Here is an 18,622-nt window from a genome sequence, read left to right as displayed (position 1 = left end):
AGTCATAAAGGGGGTTTTCAATGGAATGAAATGGTGCCCACTTCCACCTACTATCTGGGCGTGATCAGTGACGAGTAATCGGTTTAGACCAGTGTAGAAGCAGCAGAAGCAGTGTGCCGTTGATAACAGTTGGCCTGCGCAATTAGCGGAGACAGGTCAGGTCAGGAGGGACAGGTCGTGAACAAAGTTACTTTGCTATGTATTTATCACGCATGAAAATACGATTTCAATGTGGGAATGTTAGAAAGACGTGTGCCTTGTAGAATATGGGTTCGTTACTTGCATTGCTGAATGTAGGGCTAAGGGAATGGTCATAATCCGAGATAAGGTTTATTTCTCCCGTTTGCCTCCTAAATGGGAGTGGCACTACGTCACAGGGTAACCGGAATAGACCCTCATAAGACTTGTCTCGCTTTATAAACCGTCTCTGCCGCAGTGATTACAAAAAAGAAAAACAAAAAATTCACTTGATTAAATTCCAGGACCCTACGTTCACGACTTTGACCTAAATACAAGTTTTTTTATGACCCAGTATTTTTACATGATCAAAAGCACACCGGTACAAGCTAGTTTAGAGCCATTTTCCTCTTACTTATGTGACAACACTGCCAGTCTCACGTTCGGCCATGTTTTTTCATGCTGCTGTTCTCTTTTTGCACAGCAGATGGCGCAAGGGCTCCTGTCAGTCGGGCATGAGAATAATATTTTACCATAAAACATATAGTTTATATCCGTGCAATATGTATTATATATGTGATTTATTTTAATAAGTATTTTTCATTTACATGGCATAGTCTATGGAGGCAATTTACAGTGGTAAAATGCAGGTTTGTTTTGAAAACGTTGCGACCTTGTTCTATAAGGCAGGCCTACGTGTGTAAAAATCATTCGTCGCAGCCTATTTAAATTAGTTTCGGCTTGCCAAGACACTGGCAAGATTCTATGCTACATACATTCATAGTTGTATATCTTCTATAATTTTATAATCTTTTAAAGCTCAGACTAATGTATACGCATTTTCTTACATATTTGCTGGACTGACAGTCGCGTCGCGTCAGAGACCTATTTCCTCTTATTTTTCCAGTGTAATATCAAGTGGCGCAACGCTTGCTCCCTCGTCTAGCACAATTCAATGACCGTTTTTCAACGTCGACGAACAATTATTTTTTGTTAATGGTTTTTAATAACAAACTTTCTGAAATAAACAGATGAATCACAATACTGTTTACCATCAACGAAAAATAATTATTTGTCATCGTTGAAAAACGGTCAATGAATACAGCCAATGTAAACTACAAGCAGGGATTAAACAATCTACTCTGTCTCAGGCTTTAAGCATACACTCTGGCTCTCTTAAGACTAGCCAGTTAAATTGATTACACCTGTATCTGTATCCACTACTCTCAGTAGAGAGCTGTGTCTCTCCATTCTCCCAAAAACAGCTAACCCACCTCTATGCTGACAGGTTGAAAAGGAAAGCCAGGAAAATAGCAGCTGATGCCTCCCATCCCCTTTGTAGCCAATTTGAACTGTTAAAGTCTGGCAAGCGCTACAGGGTCCCATTGGCTAAAGGCATTTTTAAAAAATCCTTTATCCCAAACGCCATTAATATTATCAACTCAAAGTGAATCCCCTGACAGCAAGAACTGCTCCTATTTATTTAATTTTATATTGTTTTTATAACCATTGATGTTTGTCCTGTATGTCCAGTTGCTGTATGTTCAGCTGCCATATGTTGCTTATGTTGCTGTATGTTCAGTCGCTGTATGTCCAGTCGCTGTATGTTCAGTTGCTATGTTGCTGTATGTTGCTGTATGTCCAGTTGCTGTATGTCCAATCAATGTGTCTGTGAAACATGTCTGTTTTATCCTGTGTTTTGGGTGAGCCAAAGACAATTTTCCACCTTGGTGGACAATTAAAGACTTATTCTATTCTATTCTATTCTACAAGAATATAAGGCACATTCCATCCAACTTTCTATCCATTCATCTTCTTCAGACCATTCACTCATCCACCCATTAAACTGTCTATCAACATCCATTAAACTCTCTGTCTATCAACATTAATTAGACTATCTACATTCAACTTTTAAATGATTTACCCTGTCTCAGGCTTTAAGCATACACTCTGGCTCTCTTGAGACTAGCCAGTTAAATTGATTACACCTGTATCAACTGTCAGTTTCTCTGGCTTTAAGCATACAATCTCACTAAGACTACAGATTCTGTTTCACTACTTCCTCTGTCCACAACTGTTTCAAAATAAAAGCCCTCACTGCAATAATACACTATCAAATCATTTAACCATTGAAAATACTCAACTATTTAACTGTTCAACCATTCCAACTGTCAGTTATCATCAACTATGCCTCCAGTCAACTACATGAAACCTCCACGTACCTAGCAACCAACATAGCAACCATTAAAATTAAGCTTTTATGACAGTTTCCATAGCAACCAACATGATTATACTACAGTAACTTCGTTATTTCTGATAGTGGCCATCATGGATACCCTAGCAACAAATGTTTCAAAATAAAAGTCCTCACTAACAAGTTAGCTAATCAACCTGGTTAGCATTGTTAACATAGTTAGCATTGTTAGCATTTTTAGCATAACTGCTAGAAATCATCAACTAAGTTAGCTAATCAACCCGTTATCATAGTTAGCATGGTTATCATAGTTAGCATAGTTAGCATTTTTGCATAACTGCTAAAAATCATTAGCCAGGTTAGCTAATCTGGTAGTCAGGTTAGCTAATTCAATTTTAAACTGTCTATCTTCGCACTATCAACTTTCAAAAACTATGAAACCACCATGTCTATCCTAGCAACACCTTAGTAACCATATCTACATGATTTATCTGTACATTTTTGCATTTTCATGCACTCGTAATTTCCTTGGAATTACATTCTCTAGTTCCACTTCTTCTTCTAACGCACGCAATTCAGCTTGAACCATTTAACGTAGAAACTTCATTCAAACTTTGTTACGTAGGTCTTACTTAGGACAGGTGTGCTATGACTTTTCAACTTTGTAACTTTTAGACTTTTTAAACTATGAATTAAAAACTATTAAAATTTCCCCATAGACTTAACATTGTGATTATGACATCATAATAGGACAATAAGAATCTTATGCCAGGTGCTCAGCCCCACAAGCAGCAGCTCTCTCTCTCTCAGGCTTTAAGCATACAATCTGAATGAAGTCACTGCACCATAGGTGCAAGGCCCTATTGTTTTTGCTCAGATTATTCTTATTATAGTGTTTTCCTCTTACCGGAATGTTTTGCCCTTTTTTCACCAATTTGGCATGCTCTAAAACTCTTGAAATTTAGCAGCTACCTGTGGAATTGATACCTCTACTGAGAGACAGACCTCTGGCCTAGGGTGTGGCTCAGGGACTCTATAGCGCCACCTAGCAGCACGTTATCTGTTGTGGTTGACACAAACATTCACGAAAATGAACCAAATTTGGTGGGATTGTGTGTTATTGCTATCTCTAGTCAGAGACAGAGCTCTGGCCTAGGACGTTGCTTATGGATTCTATAGCGCCACCTAGCGCATTGTCTGCTGTGGTTGACACAGACATACATGAAAATAAACCAAATTTGTTGAGCTTGTGTGTTATTGCTATCGCTAGTGAAACATAGAGCTCTGGCCTAGGGTGTGGCTTAAGGACTCTACAGCGCCACCTATACATCCACCTATACATTCATGAAAATTAACCAAATTTGGTGGGCTTTTACCTCATTGCTATCGTTAGCCAGAGACAGAGCTCTGGCATAGGGTGTGGCTTAGGGACTCTATAGCGCCACATAGTGTGTTGTCTGTTGTGATTGAAACATATATTCACAAAAATTAACCAAATTTAGTGGGCATGTGTGTTGCTCATGCACATGCCCACCAACCCACACGTTGCTTTGTTAGATTCCGAAAAGTCACAGGTCCGTACCGCAGGTGCTCGGGCCCGCCATCACCGCTTGCGGCTATATTTTATCTTGGATTTGTGTAAAGTAGACTGAAAATAAACGATTTACTACCTGGTTATACCATTGTTTTACCCACTAATAACGCCTGGTCTGATATATTAGCTGCCAGTGAAACTATTTTATACCGTTAGCCTGCTAGCTTATGTAGGCTAATTTAGTTTAACGTCAGGCTTTTGCTAACGGCATACCGTAGTGTTAACCAAAGATTCTAGAGTGCTACGCTCATTTTTAAACAACGCGTTTAATCTAAAGTCATGTCTAGTTAGAGAGCTCTCTATTTAGGGAGGGAGGCAGTAGGCAGCTGCCTTCCGATTCGAACGGAGCCCTAGAGTGTGTAAAAAGAGGAGGACTAGGAAAGAGATCTGCGCATTTGGCGTCAGCCTGGAGGACATGCCAGTGCTTTCTTATAGTCGTCTTGATCTGGTGGCTTAATGGAGTATATGTCGTGCAACATATGAGAGGGGGATCGCTGCGCTTGGGTTTGGGTCTGTCACAGGGCTGGCTTTCGTGGCGATCTGTTCTGACTCGTGCAAGGGCATCATCCAGACATTGCTTAGAGTATCCACGTTTGATGAAATCATTGTACATTTTCAGTGATTCAGTGTGGAAGTCCTCATCTCTCTGACAGATGCGTCTTATGCGCAGGAATTGGCTATATGGGAGGCCCTTCTTGCTTGGTTTGGGGTAAAAACTAGCTGCGTGTAGGATGGTATTTTTTATCAGTAGGCTTCATGATAGTTATCCCTCTTACCTGCTTAGAAATGCACCACGTTTTATTTTGTCTCACCATACTTGGTCGTGTGACTACTCGTGTAACTGTATTTTAATAGTGAAAACATGGAGGTGTTCGGTCGCTTCTAACTTCATCTCTGTTTGGATCCTAATGAATGAACTGGGCTAGCTAAGTGCTATCAAAGCAGCGCCACGCGTCAGAGCCAGTGAGTGCACGCATTGAAACGTGAGAGGTATGTATCAACTCGTCTTAGTTAAGGGAATAACATAGTTTAATATAAAAAAACGATGAAGTGTTCCTTTTACGGTATATTTTTTTGCCGCTAGGGTGCGTCTATATTTCTAGGCCACGAAAAAAATAAATAAATACATAAACAACTCACTGAACAGTCATACACTGGGTGACCTCTCCAACACATTACATCCAGGATGTAGTATGTCCTGTCAACTTCACTGAAAATGCAATCAAGGATGGTATAATCTAGAAGGAAAAAACACACAAAAATAACAATTAAATTCTTTCTCTGTTAGTAGTGAGTGTAACATAAACTTTGTATTTTAATAAAGCTGAAAGCAGCACATGATGTTTCAACAGATGAAACAGATGAAATGATGTGTGAGGCTTTAAAATGAAAAAAAGCTCTAGAGACCAAATTAGGTCAGAGGAATACAGAAGAACGTGTTGTAGAGACATCTTATTTGATTGAGATTTGTTTGTAATTAGGTAAATAGCGTATGCAATTATTAATGAGCCACTAAAATGTAATTCTCACTTTCACTTTTCACATTTTTTTCTCGATTGCCAAGACACATTTCTTGAAATCAAGCTCAATTTCATAAAATTTTAAAGACAGGTAGCACACTAAACTCCCCAAATCAAGTTGGGCCTTCAGCTGAATCAGGTATAGCCAGGCTATTTGCACATGTTCACCTTTGCCTATTCATTCAATTTACTGAAATCCAAGAGGAAATCCATAGCCTAAATAGCCAAAAGTGTAACTTCTCTCCAGCTTCATCTACATATACAAAAATGTGTTGGTCAGATTTTTGTAGCGATTCCTCATTTCAGCCATTTTTCTGTAGCCGCCAGAGTGGGCTATAGTTACAGATACTACAAATCACCAATTCCTTGTGTGATCAACTGCTTGGACCCCAATCATCACTGCTCTGCAGCTCAATTTATAACCATTTTATTTATGACTTTTCTTTCATTGCATCGTATTAATGCCATAATTTCAAGGTCACCTTTTTATCGCTCCAGACTTACATCCTGTGTCTCAGCTGTTGCCAGTGCATGGACCGGGAATAACCGTATAGATTTGACTAGGGGGGCCACCACCTTAACGGCATCAGTAATATTTAACATTGTGTGATCATTCACATCAGTTGCGATCCTAGACTCTGCTCGACCCTACACACACACGGAAAATGAAACGGCTTGTCATGTTTCTATTCCATATTTTGGAATTCAAGCATACTTACTATTAGTTTAAAATAGTGTCCCGGATCACACGATTGCAATCTCAACAAAATCAAACTGCAGAAAAGTCTTGAATCTTCCCGCAATAGACATTTGTCCCAAGCCTTAATTTAAGCCAACTTTATCTTATTTTCATTTGTTGTTATAGAATACATACATACATACAGTGGGTACGGGTTGAGAATGCACCTTTTGCCGCGGGACTCCCGAAGAGATCCCGTAGGCTGTCAAGACGATTTTTTTCGAGGCTAAGGCAATGTACCCAAACAACCACCAGGTGGCAGAAAGTTTCAACCCGCATTTCAACTGCATTTAATGATGAAGACCGCATATCCGTCTAATCATTAAACGACGTTCCAATAAACCATTGTTGAAATGAATGAAAATTGTTTTAGAAAATCGCCTATAGGCCTATCAGAAGGAAATAGCCTTCAATTCAACCTGAAAGACTCGATAGGCACCTTAGATTAATTCTTTAATTCATTACGATTACAAGACCGCATTTCCGTGAATAGGCTATTGTTGTCAAGGCGAAGACGAAAGAGGTGGAAAATGACATTAGGCTACATTTATATGCTAGGAATACTTAGAAATGTTTATAGGCTACTTTAAAACGGAGGCATGCGTTCATTTTAACCGGCGACGCTGGGTACATGTACCCAGCAGCACTTTTTGTTATCACAGATTTTGTCCCCACCACTTTTGACAACTGAAAATAAAATGTGTTTAACAGAAATCTCTTTAATACATGTCTACGCTTGTCACTTTACTTATAACCGTAGGCTACATTCACGGAGAAGATCGCGCATTTTGTAACATTGTAACAATGGATGGTCAGATAGCCTATGGGATAGGGCTGTGAGGGTGATTCATTGTAGCCTAACCATTGACTAGTAGGCCTAGCCCCGCAAAATACATTTCTAGCAACGTATATAGATCTCGGTATGCATGTTCATGTTGATTCAGAGATAGGCATAGACTACCGTATAGGCTACTGTGCGTCAAGCTATACGACAGCATTTTATCATGAGGTGAATTAATGACTAACGTCAGTTTAACATGTCAGAACTTTTGATCGGTGTTTCAAGTGCATGCCGTGAATATCAAATAAACTCGACTGACTGAATCCCTTATATTTGTTGGCAACTGTTAAAATATTCAAAGCCATGCACTGGTAAGGCATGGTAAGCTCTATTTCGTTGAGGGCCTAGGTTAGGGATGTCCCGATCAGGTTTTTTTGCCCCCGAGTCCGAGTCCGAGTCATTTGATTTTGAGTATCTGCCGATACCGAGTCCCGATCCGATACTTTTAAGTATCAATGATATAGCCTACTACCTTTAACTACTTGTTGCATGTCATTAGGCCTATACACTAGCCTATATTTTGAAAATATTTAACAAAGACCATTTTTTTTTTTACTTTCCAGTCATTTATTAAACTAACCATTTTTATACCTGCAGTGTTCATTAATACCTAGGCCTATCTAATTTACGTGTGTCTCATTGATACTTGTTCAATCATAAGGATGAAAGAACTGAACATATGAAGCAAAGTAGGCTAATCAAATAAACCAAATTCGTAGACATGTGTCTATTCTTCATCCACTATGCCCTCCATGAAGTTTGGCCTTTTCGTTCGAACACCTTTTCACGTGACTCTCAGGATATATAGTTTTCCACCTCACTTATGGATACAATGTTTAATTCTGGACTGAATCACTGAAACAGAAGTTGCGCGATCGCTGTCAGTTTTATTTACTTTAATTTTGCGTCATGTAGCGCCAGTCAAGGCGTCAATATGAATAGGCTACAGAACGGAAAATGGCAGGGGATGGACAGGATTAGCTGACAACTCTATGATGCTCGCTTTGTCCGAGCTCAACTAACTGTCTGCAGTTTTCGAGCGGCCAGATCAGACCGCTGTCTATAGCATTCACTGCCACTGGGCAGAGCAGCCACTCGTTTAAATCACACGGCTGCCTGCAAGGTAGCAGCCGCGGCCGCGGAAGAGAGACGGTGAGTGAAGGAGGGACTAGGGGCGAACACACACACACACACACACACACACACCTAGCCGAGTTGTGTCGTTAACTAGTATTTAGTTGATGACTTGCGCCCGTTTTACACACGCCAAAGTGGCGGATTAGCCACTTTCATCTACACGCCATTGGTGCTTGGCGGGTGCTAATTTTGAGCCCTGTCTGTACCACCACATAACAGCATATATCCGATCCTTGATCGGGATGTAAAGTCCGATTCCGATCGAGTCTGAAACCACGTGATCGACCCCGATTTCCGATCAGGTGATCGGATCGGGACATCCCTAGCCTAGGTATTAACTTTGAAAAATGTCTCTGCCCCCCGCGAAAGTAGGCATACAGCCTACATTTTCATGAGGATTACTCTGCAAACCAAAGGATAGAAAATAGGCATAGGCGCAAAATAATAATGAGCAGCGGCGTCGTTAGACCTGGGCATTCGGGGCTATAGCCCCGGATGTATTGGGAATAGCCAGGATCTCCGTGCCTTAAAAGTAATGATGAAAATCGCCCCAGAGGTTTTTATAATATTCCAATCCAAACGAACGCCACGGCTAGCAGCCACCAGAGCCGCTAATGATTTCTAACAGTTATATTAAAATGCTAACTATGTTAACAATGCTAACCAGGTTGATCAGCCAACTTAGTTGATGATTGCTAACAGTTATGCTAAAAATGCTAACAATGCCAATATTGCTAACAATGCTGACCAGGTTGATTAGCTAACTTAAATATGATGTTACACAGAGGCCATTTCTCTTCAACATGGGAAAGACAAAGGAACACACTGTTCAAGTAAGGCACATGTGTCGACCTTCACAAGTAAGGCAATGGTTATAAGAAAATAGCCACTCGCACACCTGCCCATATCTATGGTCAGAGGAATCGTTAAGAAGTTTAACACTAGAAGCGCCAAGTGCCGGTCATTTGACCGCTGACGCGTATTACTAGAAGCGCCGTGTGGGTTTGACCTAGATATACCTAGAACTGCATTTGACCGCAGCGATTACAAAAAAAAAAAAAAATCTTTTCACTCGATTAAATTCCAGGACCCTACGTTTACGACTTTTCCTAAATACGCGTGTTTTGTCACCCAGAATTTTTACATGATCGAAAGCACACCGGTACAAGCTAGTTTAGAGCTATTTTGCGCTCACTTATGTGACAACACTATGTTGTCTCACGTTCGGCCATGTTTGTCCAGGCTGCTATTCTCTTTTCTCACAGCAGATGTCGCAAGGGTTTCCTGTCGGGCATGAGAATAATATTTTACCATAAAACATATAGTTTACATGTGTGCAATATGTATTATATATGTGCTTTATTTTAATAACTATTTTTCATTTACATGGCATAGTCTATGGAGGCGATTTACAGTGGTAAAATGCGAGTTTGTTTTGAAAACGTTGCGACAGGCCTACATGTGTAAAAAATATTTTCGTCATAGCCTATTTATGAACGTAGGGCGCATATGCCTATACATTATAGTTGTATATCTTATCTTCTATTTGTAGGCTATCTTTTAAAGCTCAGACTAATGTAGGCCTATGAGCATTTTCTTACATATTTGCTGGACTGACTGAGTTCCGTCAAGTCAACCACCTAACAGATCTTGAGGAAAATGTCCAGTGGCGCAGCGGTAACACCCCTGCCTGCAACGCTGAAAACCCGGGTTCAAATTTTGGCAGGAGCAAAACAATACAGAATCTCATATTGATTGAATTTATTGACCGTTTTTCAACGTCGACGAACATTTTTTTGTTAATGGTTTTTAATAACAAACTATCTGAAATAAACGGATGAATCACAATACTGTTTAGGCCTAGGCTACCATTAACGAAAAATAATTTCGCCAGCCAATCATTTTCTGAGCCAAATTGAGCCGCCACCTGACAAACTTTGACTAAGCCAGTTAGACTTTTTGCATCTAAAAATAATTATATCATAGTGACACGCGAAAAAATAAACGATAGCCTAGAAACTAGGCCTACTTGTGCCCGTTGCTACGATACACAGGACTCCCAGTGAGTTGACGCCAATGAAAATGACATGGGGAAAAGAAGCAAACAAAGTAGCCTGATTTTTGATCTCACCTTACATAGCCTACTTTCCTAATTCCTACGTAGGGCTACTCAGACTTTTGTTAAATCGTCAGGGCCCGGTTGCACAAACACCAAAACCAAAGATTGATATGAACCAAATATTCTGGAACAGATGGATTTACAGCATTGAACGTGATAGGCTAGCCTACTGATGCGACTTCCACCGTCTCCTTTCCAGAGATTGCTGCGCTGTTCACAACGCAATGAACGCATGCAGTCTACATTGAAGTGAAACGTGCAGAACGTTGTCCAAAACAATACAATAACATTGTGTGTTGATATCTAATACAATATACACATCTGTAGACATGAAGTGGCAACTAAAGCCATTATCAGTCATGAAAACTGTGGCGGCTGCATTAAGGTTTTGGCTGAGCCAGCTAGCCAGCCAACAACTTCATTAGCCAGCCGTTCTCAAAGCAAATGGCTTCGGGTCTATACATAACACACTATCCATTGCAGCCTATTTGAAACCGATCATCCCCCCTCCCCCATACACTCGTCTAGGATACTTAGGCTACAGACATCACCGAGGCATTGAGGAACTGCCTCCCCACCCCCACCCCATCTATCTGTCCCCTGCATAGACTAGGCTGTAAGCTGGCTGTTTAGGCAACTCGTGGAAGAATGCGCAATCATGTTTCATCGCATATGCGCGTTTCAGAATGTTCGAATTCGCCAGCGTGCGTGTAGTTATGTGAATAGAAAAGAATAGAATATAGCCTACTTTACTGATGCCTTGTTCAAAAGAACTTCCGTCATGAATAGGTTTAGAATCGAACCAGCAACGCTTGGGTGATCAAGCCGAAGCTCTAACCAGTGAGCTACGGTTCTGCTTGTCAGACACGTGAAAATGTGTGTCTCAATGCTGAATCTCGAATTCACATAGAAGTTAGCTTAAATTGTAGAAACAATAGGCCTATAGCTTTTTTTCAGCAGACATCGCAAACAAAGCCTACACATTCGCAAAACGGAGAATATCATTCACTCATTATTTTAAATTATGCTACTTCTCACGCCTATGCCTGCTCAGCATAGCTCTCTCTATCTCCCTCCCTCCGAGATAGCTAGATGCTTCTCCCTAATGAATGAAAGTTATTTTAGAAAGTAGCCACGGTAGCCTGTAAAATGCGGCATGAAATCCTGGCTACTGTGTAATTGAAACCAGACTGTTAGGCTCTTTGTTCCAGGTGACCAGGTCCGATCATTTTCGGCAGCGCGAACATATAGGCTACCTATTAAATTAATAGAAGTGAATTTGGGGAGTGAAATAGAACTAGCCACATTCACTTTTAGAGCATTTTAGTTGAAAGTCAAGTTTGTTTAAGGTTTGTTCAAGAACTCTTCCAAAGTTTTTACCTCAAACAACACAAATCAACACAAATACATGAACAGATAACTCAAACGTGCTGTATGTCATAATGAAACAAACAACCACAGACTATCAACAACACGGTCTGACACGAATGACACATGGCTTAGTGCAAACTGAATTTATGACCAAACGATTTCATTCGTGCACGAAGCGCCATCTAGCGATCATTATGTGTAAGTAACAGCCTCCCAGTCTAAGGACTCAGCGGTCTTTTGACCGCCTCGCCGCGCTTTAAGTAGTTCACAACAGCACGGCGCTTCTAGTAGGTCGTCAAAGCGGTCAAATGACCGGGGCGCGGCGCTTCTAGGTATAAGTGGGTCAGAGCGGCGCGGCGCTTCTAGTGTTAAAACAACTGGAACAGTGGTAAACAAGCCTGGAAGAGGACGCAAGTTTATTTTGCCACCACGCACAGTGAGGAGGATGGTAAGAGAAATAAAAAAAATCTCCAAAACTCACTGTTACAGAATTGCATCAAATGGTTGCATCTTGGGGGTCACAAAGTCTCCGAAACAACCACCAGGCGCTATCTACATGCCAACAAGTTGTTTGGGAGGCATGCACGGAAAAAAACCTCTCTCACTCAAAATCATAAGCACAAACGTCTGGAGCGGTACTGGGCCTTCAACTGGGACCGTGTTCTTTGGTCAGATGAGATAAAGTTAGAGCTTTTTGGCAACAAACACTCTAAGTGGGTCTGGCGTCACAAAAAGATGAGTATGCAGAACAGCACCTCATGCCCACTGTGAAGTATGGGGGAGGATCGGTGATGCTGTGGGCCTGTTTCTCTTCCAAAGGGCCTAGGAACCTTGTTAGGGTGCATGGCATCATGAATGCTTTGAAATACCAGGACATTTTAAATCAAAATCTGGTGGCCTCTACCCCAAAGCTGAAGATGGGTCGTCACTGGGTCTTTCAGCAAGATAATGACCCTGACCTTATGGCCAAGTCTACACAGAAATGGTTCACCAGACACCGTATCAAGCTCCTACCATGGCCATCTCAGTTCCCAGACCTCAACCCCATTGAAAACCTGTAGGGAAAGCTGAAGAGGAGAGTGCAGAGGAGAGAACCCAGGGCGTTGGATGATTTGGAGATTTTGTGCAAAGAGGAATGGTTGAAGATCCCTCTTTCTGTTTTCTCTAATCTTGTGAAATATTATAAGACACGATTAGGTGCTGTTTTATAAGCAAAAGGGGGTTGTACAAAGCATTAACATCAGGGGTGCCAATAATTGTGGCACACATGATTTGATGTAAAATAATAATTTCTTAATGTGGGATTTTATTCCTTCTAAATAAATGCACTTGTATTGAAGGTTGGATTTTATGTTTTTTTTTCCATTGTGGTCCTATGTTATTTGGAAAAAAATGAATTTATTAGAAGCTAAAGAACACATCTTAACCAGGGGTGCCAATAATTATGGAGGGCACTGTATTTCATCTAACTTTGCCAAAAGTTAGCATTAACATTTCATACACTACCGCAACCGTGACCGTGATGAAACATATCTTGCATGGGGTCATTGGAAAGCTGTGTTTCTCCTGTACGGTGTGCAATCCAATTATGGACACTTCCTTTGTATCCGCAAGCAATTGCAAAAGTTCAAAGTGAGAACGCATATAATTGGCTGTTTTTTGTTGTCATTTTCCAGTATAAACATCTCAGCCTATGTAGCACCTATATGCACACCTAACTTTCCAGTTACACTTATCAGTATTCTGAAGATTAATTACAGTTGAATATTTACAGTTGAAAAAAAGGTGTTCCTACAGTGCATTTCTATTAGTGTGTGAAATGAATGAATGTCCCACACTGGGAAGCAATAGCTTGATACTGCAGCTGAAATTAGACTTAAAGAAGAATCTGTCTGCTCACATTTTTTTACCAGCCATTCCATTATTCATAAGTTGATTTAATTTCCATATTAACATGTTCTATTAAAGAAAAGATAGAAGACAGCTCTTTGAGTGTGCTTTAAAGTGGTTAGAAGAAATTAAATCGGAATCGGCTAAAATCGGTATCGGCAGGTCAAATTCTATGAAAAATCGGAATGGGCCAAAAAATTGCAATCGGTGCATCTCTATTAAAATGGTTGCTAGGTTACGGGGACGCTGGCAAGACATGCCGCTCCGTCTGGCATCATGTTTTTGTTTGTTTTTATGTAATTTTCATAATTTTATGTTTTATTCTGTTCATTTTTTGTATTTATTTGTTAAGATTAAGTGTTTCGCTCTTTGTTTGCGCTGTTTTCGGTAGTCTTGTGCTTTTTTGGTCTTTGTTTTGCTGCTTCGAGTTGGCTGATGCCACGGCGAGTGGATCCATTGGGTTGAAGACCGCTGGCGAGGGCTTGGCTCGTGTCCTCCATCTGTGAAGCGATGCGCTTCGCCGTCTGGTCAGGACAGCTGAGGACCTAGGCTATAGCTACCAACTGCGGGGGACCTGGCGACCAGCCGCGGGCGACCTGGCCACCAACTGCGGGCGATGTGCTGCTGCCGCGACTGATCTGCTGCTGGCCTGCGAGCTGCCATGCTCTGTAGCGGTGCTGGCGATGGAGGCCGGAGGCAACTGTTGCTGTCGGGGGTCCACCGAATTGCTCATCTGCAGGGTCGCTCACAGCTTTGGACTGCTTGGTGCTTCTGCTGCTAGGCCTACTGCTTCATGGTGCTCTCCAGACGGCCTGTCTAGCGCCGTCTTCGGTTGGCCTGATAGCTAGGCTAGGCTGTGCGTCTTCATTGCCCTGGGACTTGAGTGCAGTCGATTGGACTAAGTTGACGTGGACTTTTCTGTTTTTTGTTTGTTTTATTATTTATTTAACATTTGTTTATTGTATGTCTTGTATTGTATGTCTTGGTGCCACGGGTACGCTGGCGATTACGCCGCTCCGTCCGGCATCTTGTCTTGTTATTTTGTGAATTTGTTTTGTTTGTTGTGTTGTCATGGGTACGCTGGCGACTACACCACTCCGTTTCGGCACTGTCTCTGTGTCTCTGTGTTCTGTAAAGCGCTTTGGGCTGCACTCAGTGCACATTAAATGCGCTATATAAATAAAAGTACCTTACCTACCTTACCTTAAAAGCAGAAAAGATGTTCAGCTTGCTTCAGGATTTAATTCACTTTTGGATTGTTGGATTGGATTGCTAGTGGTAAATGCAGACATTCCTAACCCTGCTCACAAGTGCCACCTAGTGGTTGTTTAGGTCATTGCAGCTTCACTTGGGAAAAATACATAAAATATGCATGACTCACGTGTGAGGTCGCATAAGAATCTCATGTGAAACTGGCCAATTGAATGCAACGCCCACTGTATCAATGCACTGCTTCATTTCTAGAATCATAGGCAAAGTTTGCATTTGGAGACGACGAGGTCAGAGGTGGGCACAAATACATCAAAAACTATTTTGTTACAAAATACAAATACTGGCGTAGAAAATGTAACAAAATAAAATACAAAATACGGATGTGAAAAAAAATATTTAATTAAAATACAAGTTATTAGGGTAACACTTTAGTTTGGGGTGTCGCTGTTACAATGTACCTACCTAGTTAGGTACAGTGGTACAACCTGTGTAACAACATGTACTATCAGGTACTATCATTGTACTTGCATTATGTATTTGTGGGTACCTACATATAGTTGTTACATTGTAATACTGAGTGCTTTTACAAAACTTTGCTACATTTTTCATCAGAGGCAAAGGGCTGACCTGAGACCTGCTGGATGGGGTAAATCTGGCCATGAAAGATTTGATATACAAACCATTCTTAGCTCCAGTCAAGGGGTCATTGTCTTCAGTGTACATGTAACAGCTGTGCTGCTACAACCTTGTTACGGGTTTATGTCACTGTATCAAAGAGTAATAAGTGTGTACCATTGCCATTGGCAACGTCATGTTGTTACACAGGTTGTACCACTGTACCTAATTAGGTAGGTACACTGTAACAGCGACACCCCAAACTAAAGTGTTACCGTAATTAGTAATTAGAAAATACAAAAATACTCCCACAGTAATGTGTGTTTATAAGTGGTATAACCACTTTTAAAATAAACTACAAGAAATACTAGTTTTTTATTGGTGGACAGAGGCCTAAATTCTTTACTTTGGGCTGAAGTAGCCTGGTCCTACCATACTCTCGTACATTCATAACGTACAGAGAGTCTGGACACTTTCCATTGCCAAGCATGAATTTCCTTGAATGCGGATACTCTGCCCAGAGCCTCTCAGATCTGCCATAACCAATGGCTAAACGTTTGGTCGTGAGGTGACATGCTCAAACTAGCGACCTCAACGTCATCGTTCTCAGCTACTCCCTCTGTTCGCTGATTGGACCTGCACATTTTTGTCTTGAGAAAACTTGTCTTTTGTCTTGAATATACCGCAGACCCAGACTACGTGGTGGAGTGAAATGACTGAACGGAAGTACGTAGGAAGGCGGAGCCAGGCTACCCATGAAGTAGATCTACTGTAGTAAACTACAGGTTCAATCGTCGAGATTTCGGTGTCCAACACTCGTTTTCATGCTAGGCAATACAGAAAACGGGCTTAAAGTGTAAAATACCGAAATATTCCTTTAAAGTCCAAATAAAAGCATTGAAGTGTGTGTGTGTGTGTGTGTGTGTGTGTATGTGTATTAAAAGAGGTGAAAAACATCAAGCAATTTCTCATACCTTTTCCTACAGCTGAATTATGTTTGTTTCCACCTGGAAGTATAGAGGCAAAGCGGTTGACACAGTAGCCACTCTTTGTATAAACAGCTGTCGATCCCTGAAAGAGAAGTATTCAAATCAGTGTTGGGTTAGAATCTTTTGTTTAATACAGATTGATATGGATTGCTTTATTGAAACAGATAATTTATTCTGATGGTACCATACAGCAAACCAATGCTACATGAACAATTCATATAGGTTGCAATCATTTGTAATATCCTGTGTAAATGTTTGAGATTCATCAATATTTCCAAACCTTGGAGGCAATGACAAGAGATCGCTTTCCGACTGGACAGACCACCAACAACCAGTCTGAGTCCAGTTCTGCAGGCACTTCTACTAACCATTCTGATAACATCAGCTAGAAAAAAAGGCATGCAGAGACAATAAATAACAAATATAATGTCTCTGTTCTGCCTACTGCCTCCCTCCCTAAATAGTTCTCTCACTAGACATGACTTTAGATTAAATGCGTCCTTTAAAAATGAGCGTAGCACTCTAGAATCTTTGGTTAACACTACAGTATGACGTTAGCAAAAGCCTGACGTTAAACTAAATTAGCCTACGTAAGCTAGCAGGCCAACAGTATAAAATAGTTTCACTGGCAGCAAATATATCAGACCAGACGTTATTAGTAGTGGGTACAACAATGGTTTAACCAGATAGTAAATAGTTTATTTTCAATCTAGTTTCTACAAATCCAAGCTAAATAACGTCACACAAATGACATTTCAACAGATTCAGCAGTCATTTACCGATATCGGCAGCCATGTTTGTTTTGTTTTCACAGCTGATTCAGACTTGGCCACAAAGGATTATGGGTAGAAGGCAGCTTGTATGCTGCCTTCAAAATTTACCGTTATTTGGGAAATCTAAGATATCTTAGAAAGCAGCGAAAATCTTTTTTTCGGTTTCGAACGGTACTTTCTGCCTTGCTCTCTAGTTCGATATCTTAGAAGGCAGCAGTTTTTCCCGTTTCGAACAGAGCCAATATGACAAACTACGTAAATGATTGCCAGTGGTGGACAGTAACGAAGTACATGTAATTCGTTACAATACTTAAGTAGCATATTGATGTATCTGTACTTTACTTAAGTATTTATATTTGGTGAGACTTTGTACTTTGACTTCACTACATTTTTAAGTGAAAATTCGTACTTTTACTCCGTTACGTTTATGAAAACCCTCTCGTTCCATTTTGGCAAAGCGAATCACGTGTCCAAACTGCGTCCTGCACGCACTTCAGTGCGGCCCGCCGAGCATGCATTAGTTTAGATCTGGCCCGCCACGCACTTAGGCTATCATTTGCTTTTCGCTATTTTTTTTTTTTTTCCAGCAACAACGTTGTGGTTAACATTACTGCAAACTAACACTGTTTGTTACTCATAACGTAATTGGGAACGTGTGAGCGTCCATGAAAGGGAGAGAGTGCATTGATAACTGATATCTCCGCTTTATAAAGGGCAGCCACTGAGTGGAGCCGGCAAGAGTCTTAAAGTGACAGTGTACCATTTATAAATGAATCAAACAGCATCATAGTTCTTAACAAATGATTTTCTACAACACAATTACTTTGTCTTTATTATCATAATGGGGGTGGGGGGGGGGGGGGGGGGGGGCGTGGCTAAGGACACCAATTCTCTTTGTGATTGAAGAATGTATCGTAAATAAATAAATGTTCTTCCTAAATGCTAGGGGGAAGGAAGTATTTGACCCCCTATGTAACCCTATGGGAATTTAACACAGGGGCAGGTAGATTTTTATTTTTAAAGGACAGCTATTTCATGGATCCAGGATATATGCATCCTGATAAAGTTCCCTTGGCCGTTGGAATTAAAATAGCCCCACATCATCATACCCTTCACCACAGCTAGAGATTGGCATGGTGCTTTTTCCAGTATAGGCCTATTAGCCTGTTTGATTTGCATTGAGCTCAATGAGCATCAAACAGGCTAATAGGCCTACTGGAAAAAGCACCATATGGGTAAAAAAATGCCATATGGCAATCTGTTTGTTTGCAGTTTGATTTTTACTCATTTTTTTAATTAAGGCATTAAGATCAATTGTCAAATGATTTTATATTTCTCTTTTTAGGCAACTTTAGCATGGTATCAAATACATGTTCTCCCCACTGTAGATAGCTTCTAAGCAAATAGACAAATGTAAGAAACTATTTGAAGAGTGGCATTAGTATTTCACC

At 40.8% G+C, this 18,622-nt stretch overlaps 1 protein-coding gene across 1 annotated transcript in view; it reads right to left on the bottom strand.

The window, feature by feature from the left end:
• Positions 1-18,622, bottom strand: part of snupn (snurportin 1) — a 46,253-nt gene that overhangs the window by 3,915 nt on the left and 23,716 nt on the right. Inside the window, exons 4-6 of the mRNA XM_062547674.1 lie at positions 16,679-16,783; positions 16,384-16,480; positions 5,106-5,203 (exon numbers count right to left, since the gene is read on the bottom strand). Coding sequence (XP_062403658.1) covers positions 5,106-5,203; positions 16,384-16,480; positions 16,679-16,783 — 300 coding nt within the window. The remainder of the gene's footprint in view (positions 1-5,105; positions 5,204-16,383; positions 16,481-16,678; positions 16,784-18,622) is intronic.

This window comes from Sardina pilchardus, chromosome 10, assembly GCF_963854185.1.
Source record: "Sardina pilchardus chromosome 10, fSarPil1.1, whole genome shotgun sequence".
Taxonomy (NCBI): domain Eukaryota; kingdom Metazoa; phylum Chordata; class Actinopteri; order Clupeiformes; family Clupeidae; genus Sardina; species Sardina pilchardus.
The sequence above is the reverse complement of the archived record's forward strand: the minus strand, read 5'-3'. Positions and strand labels throughout refer to the sequence as shown.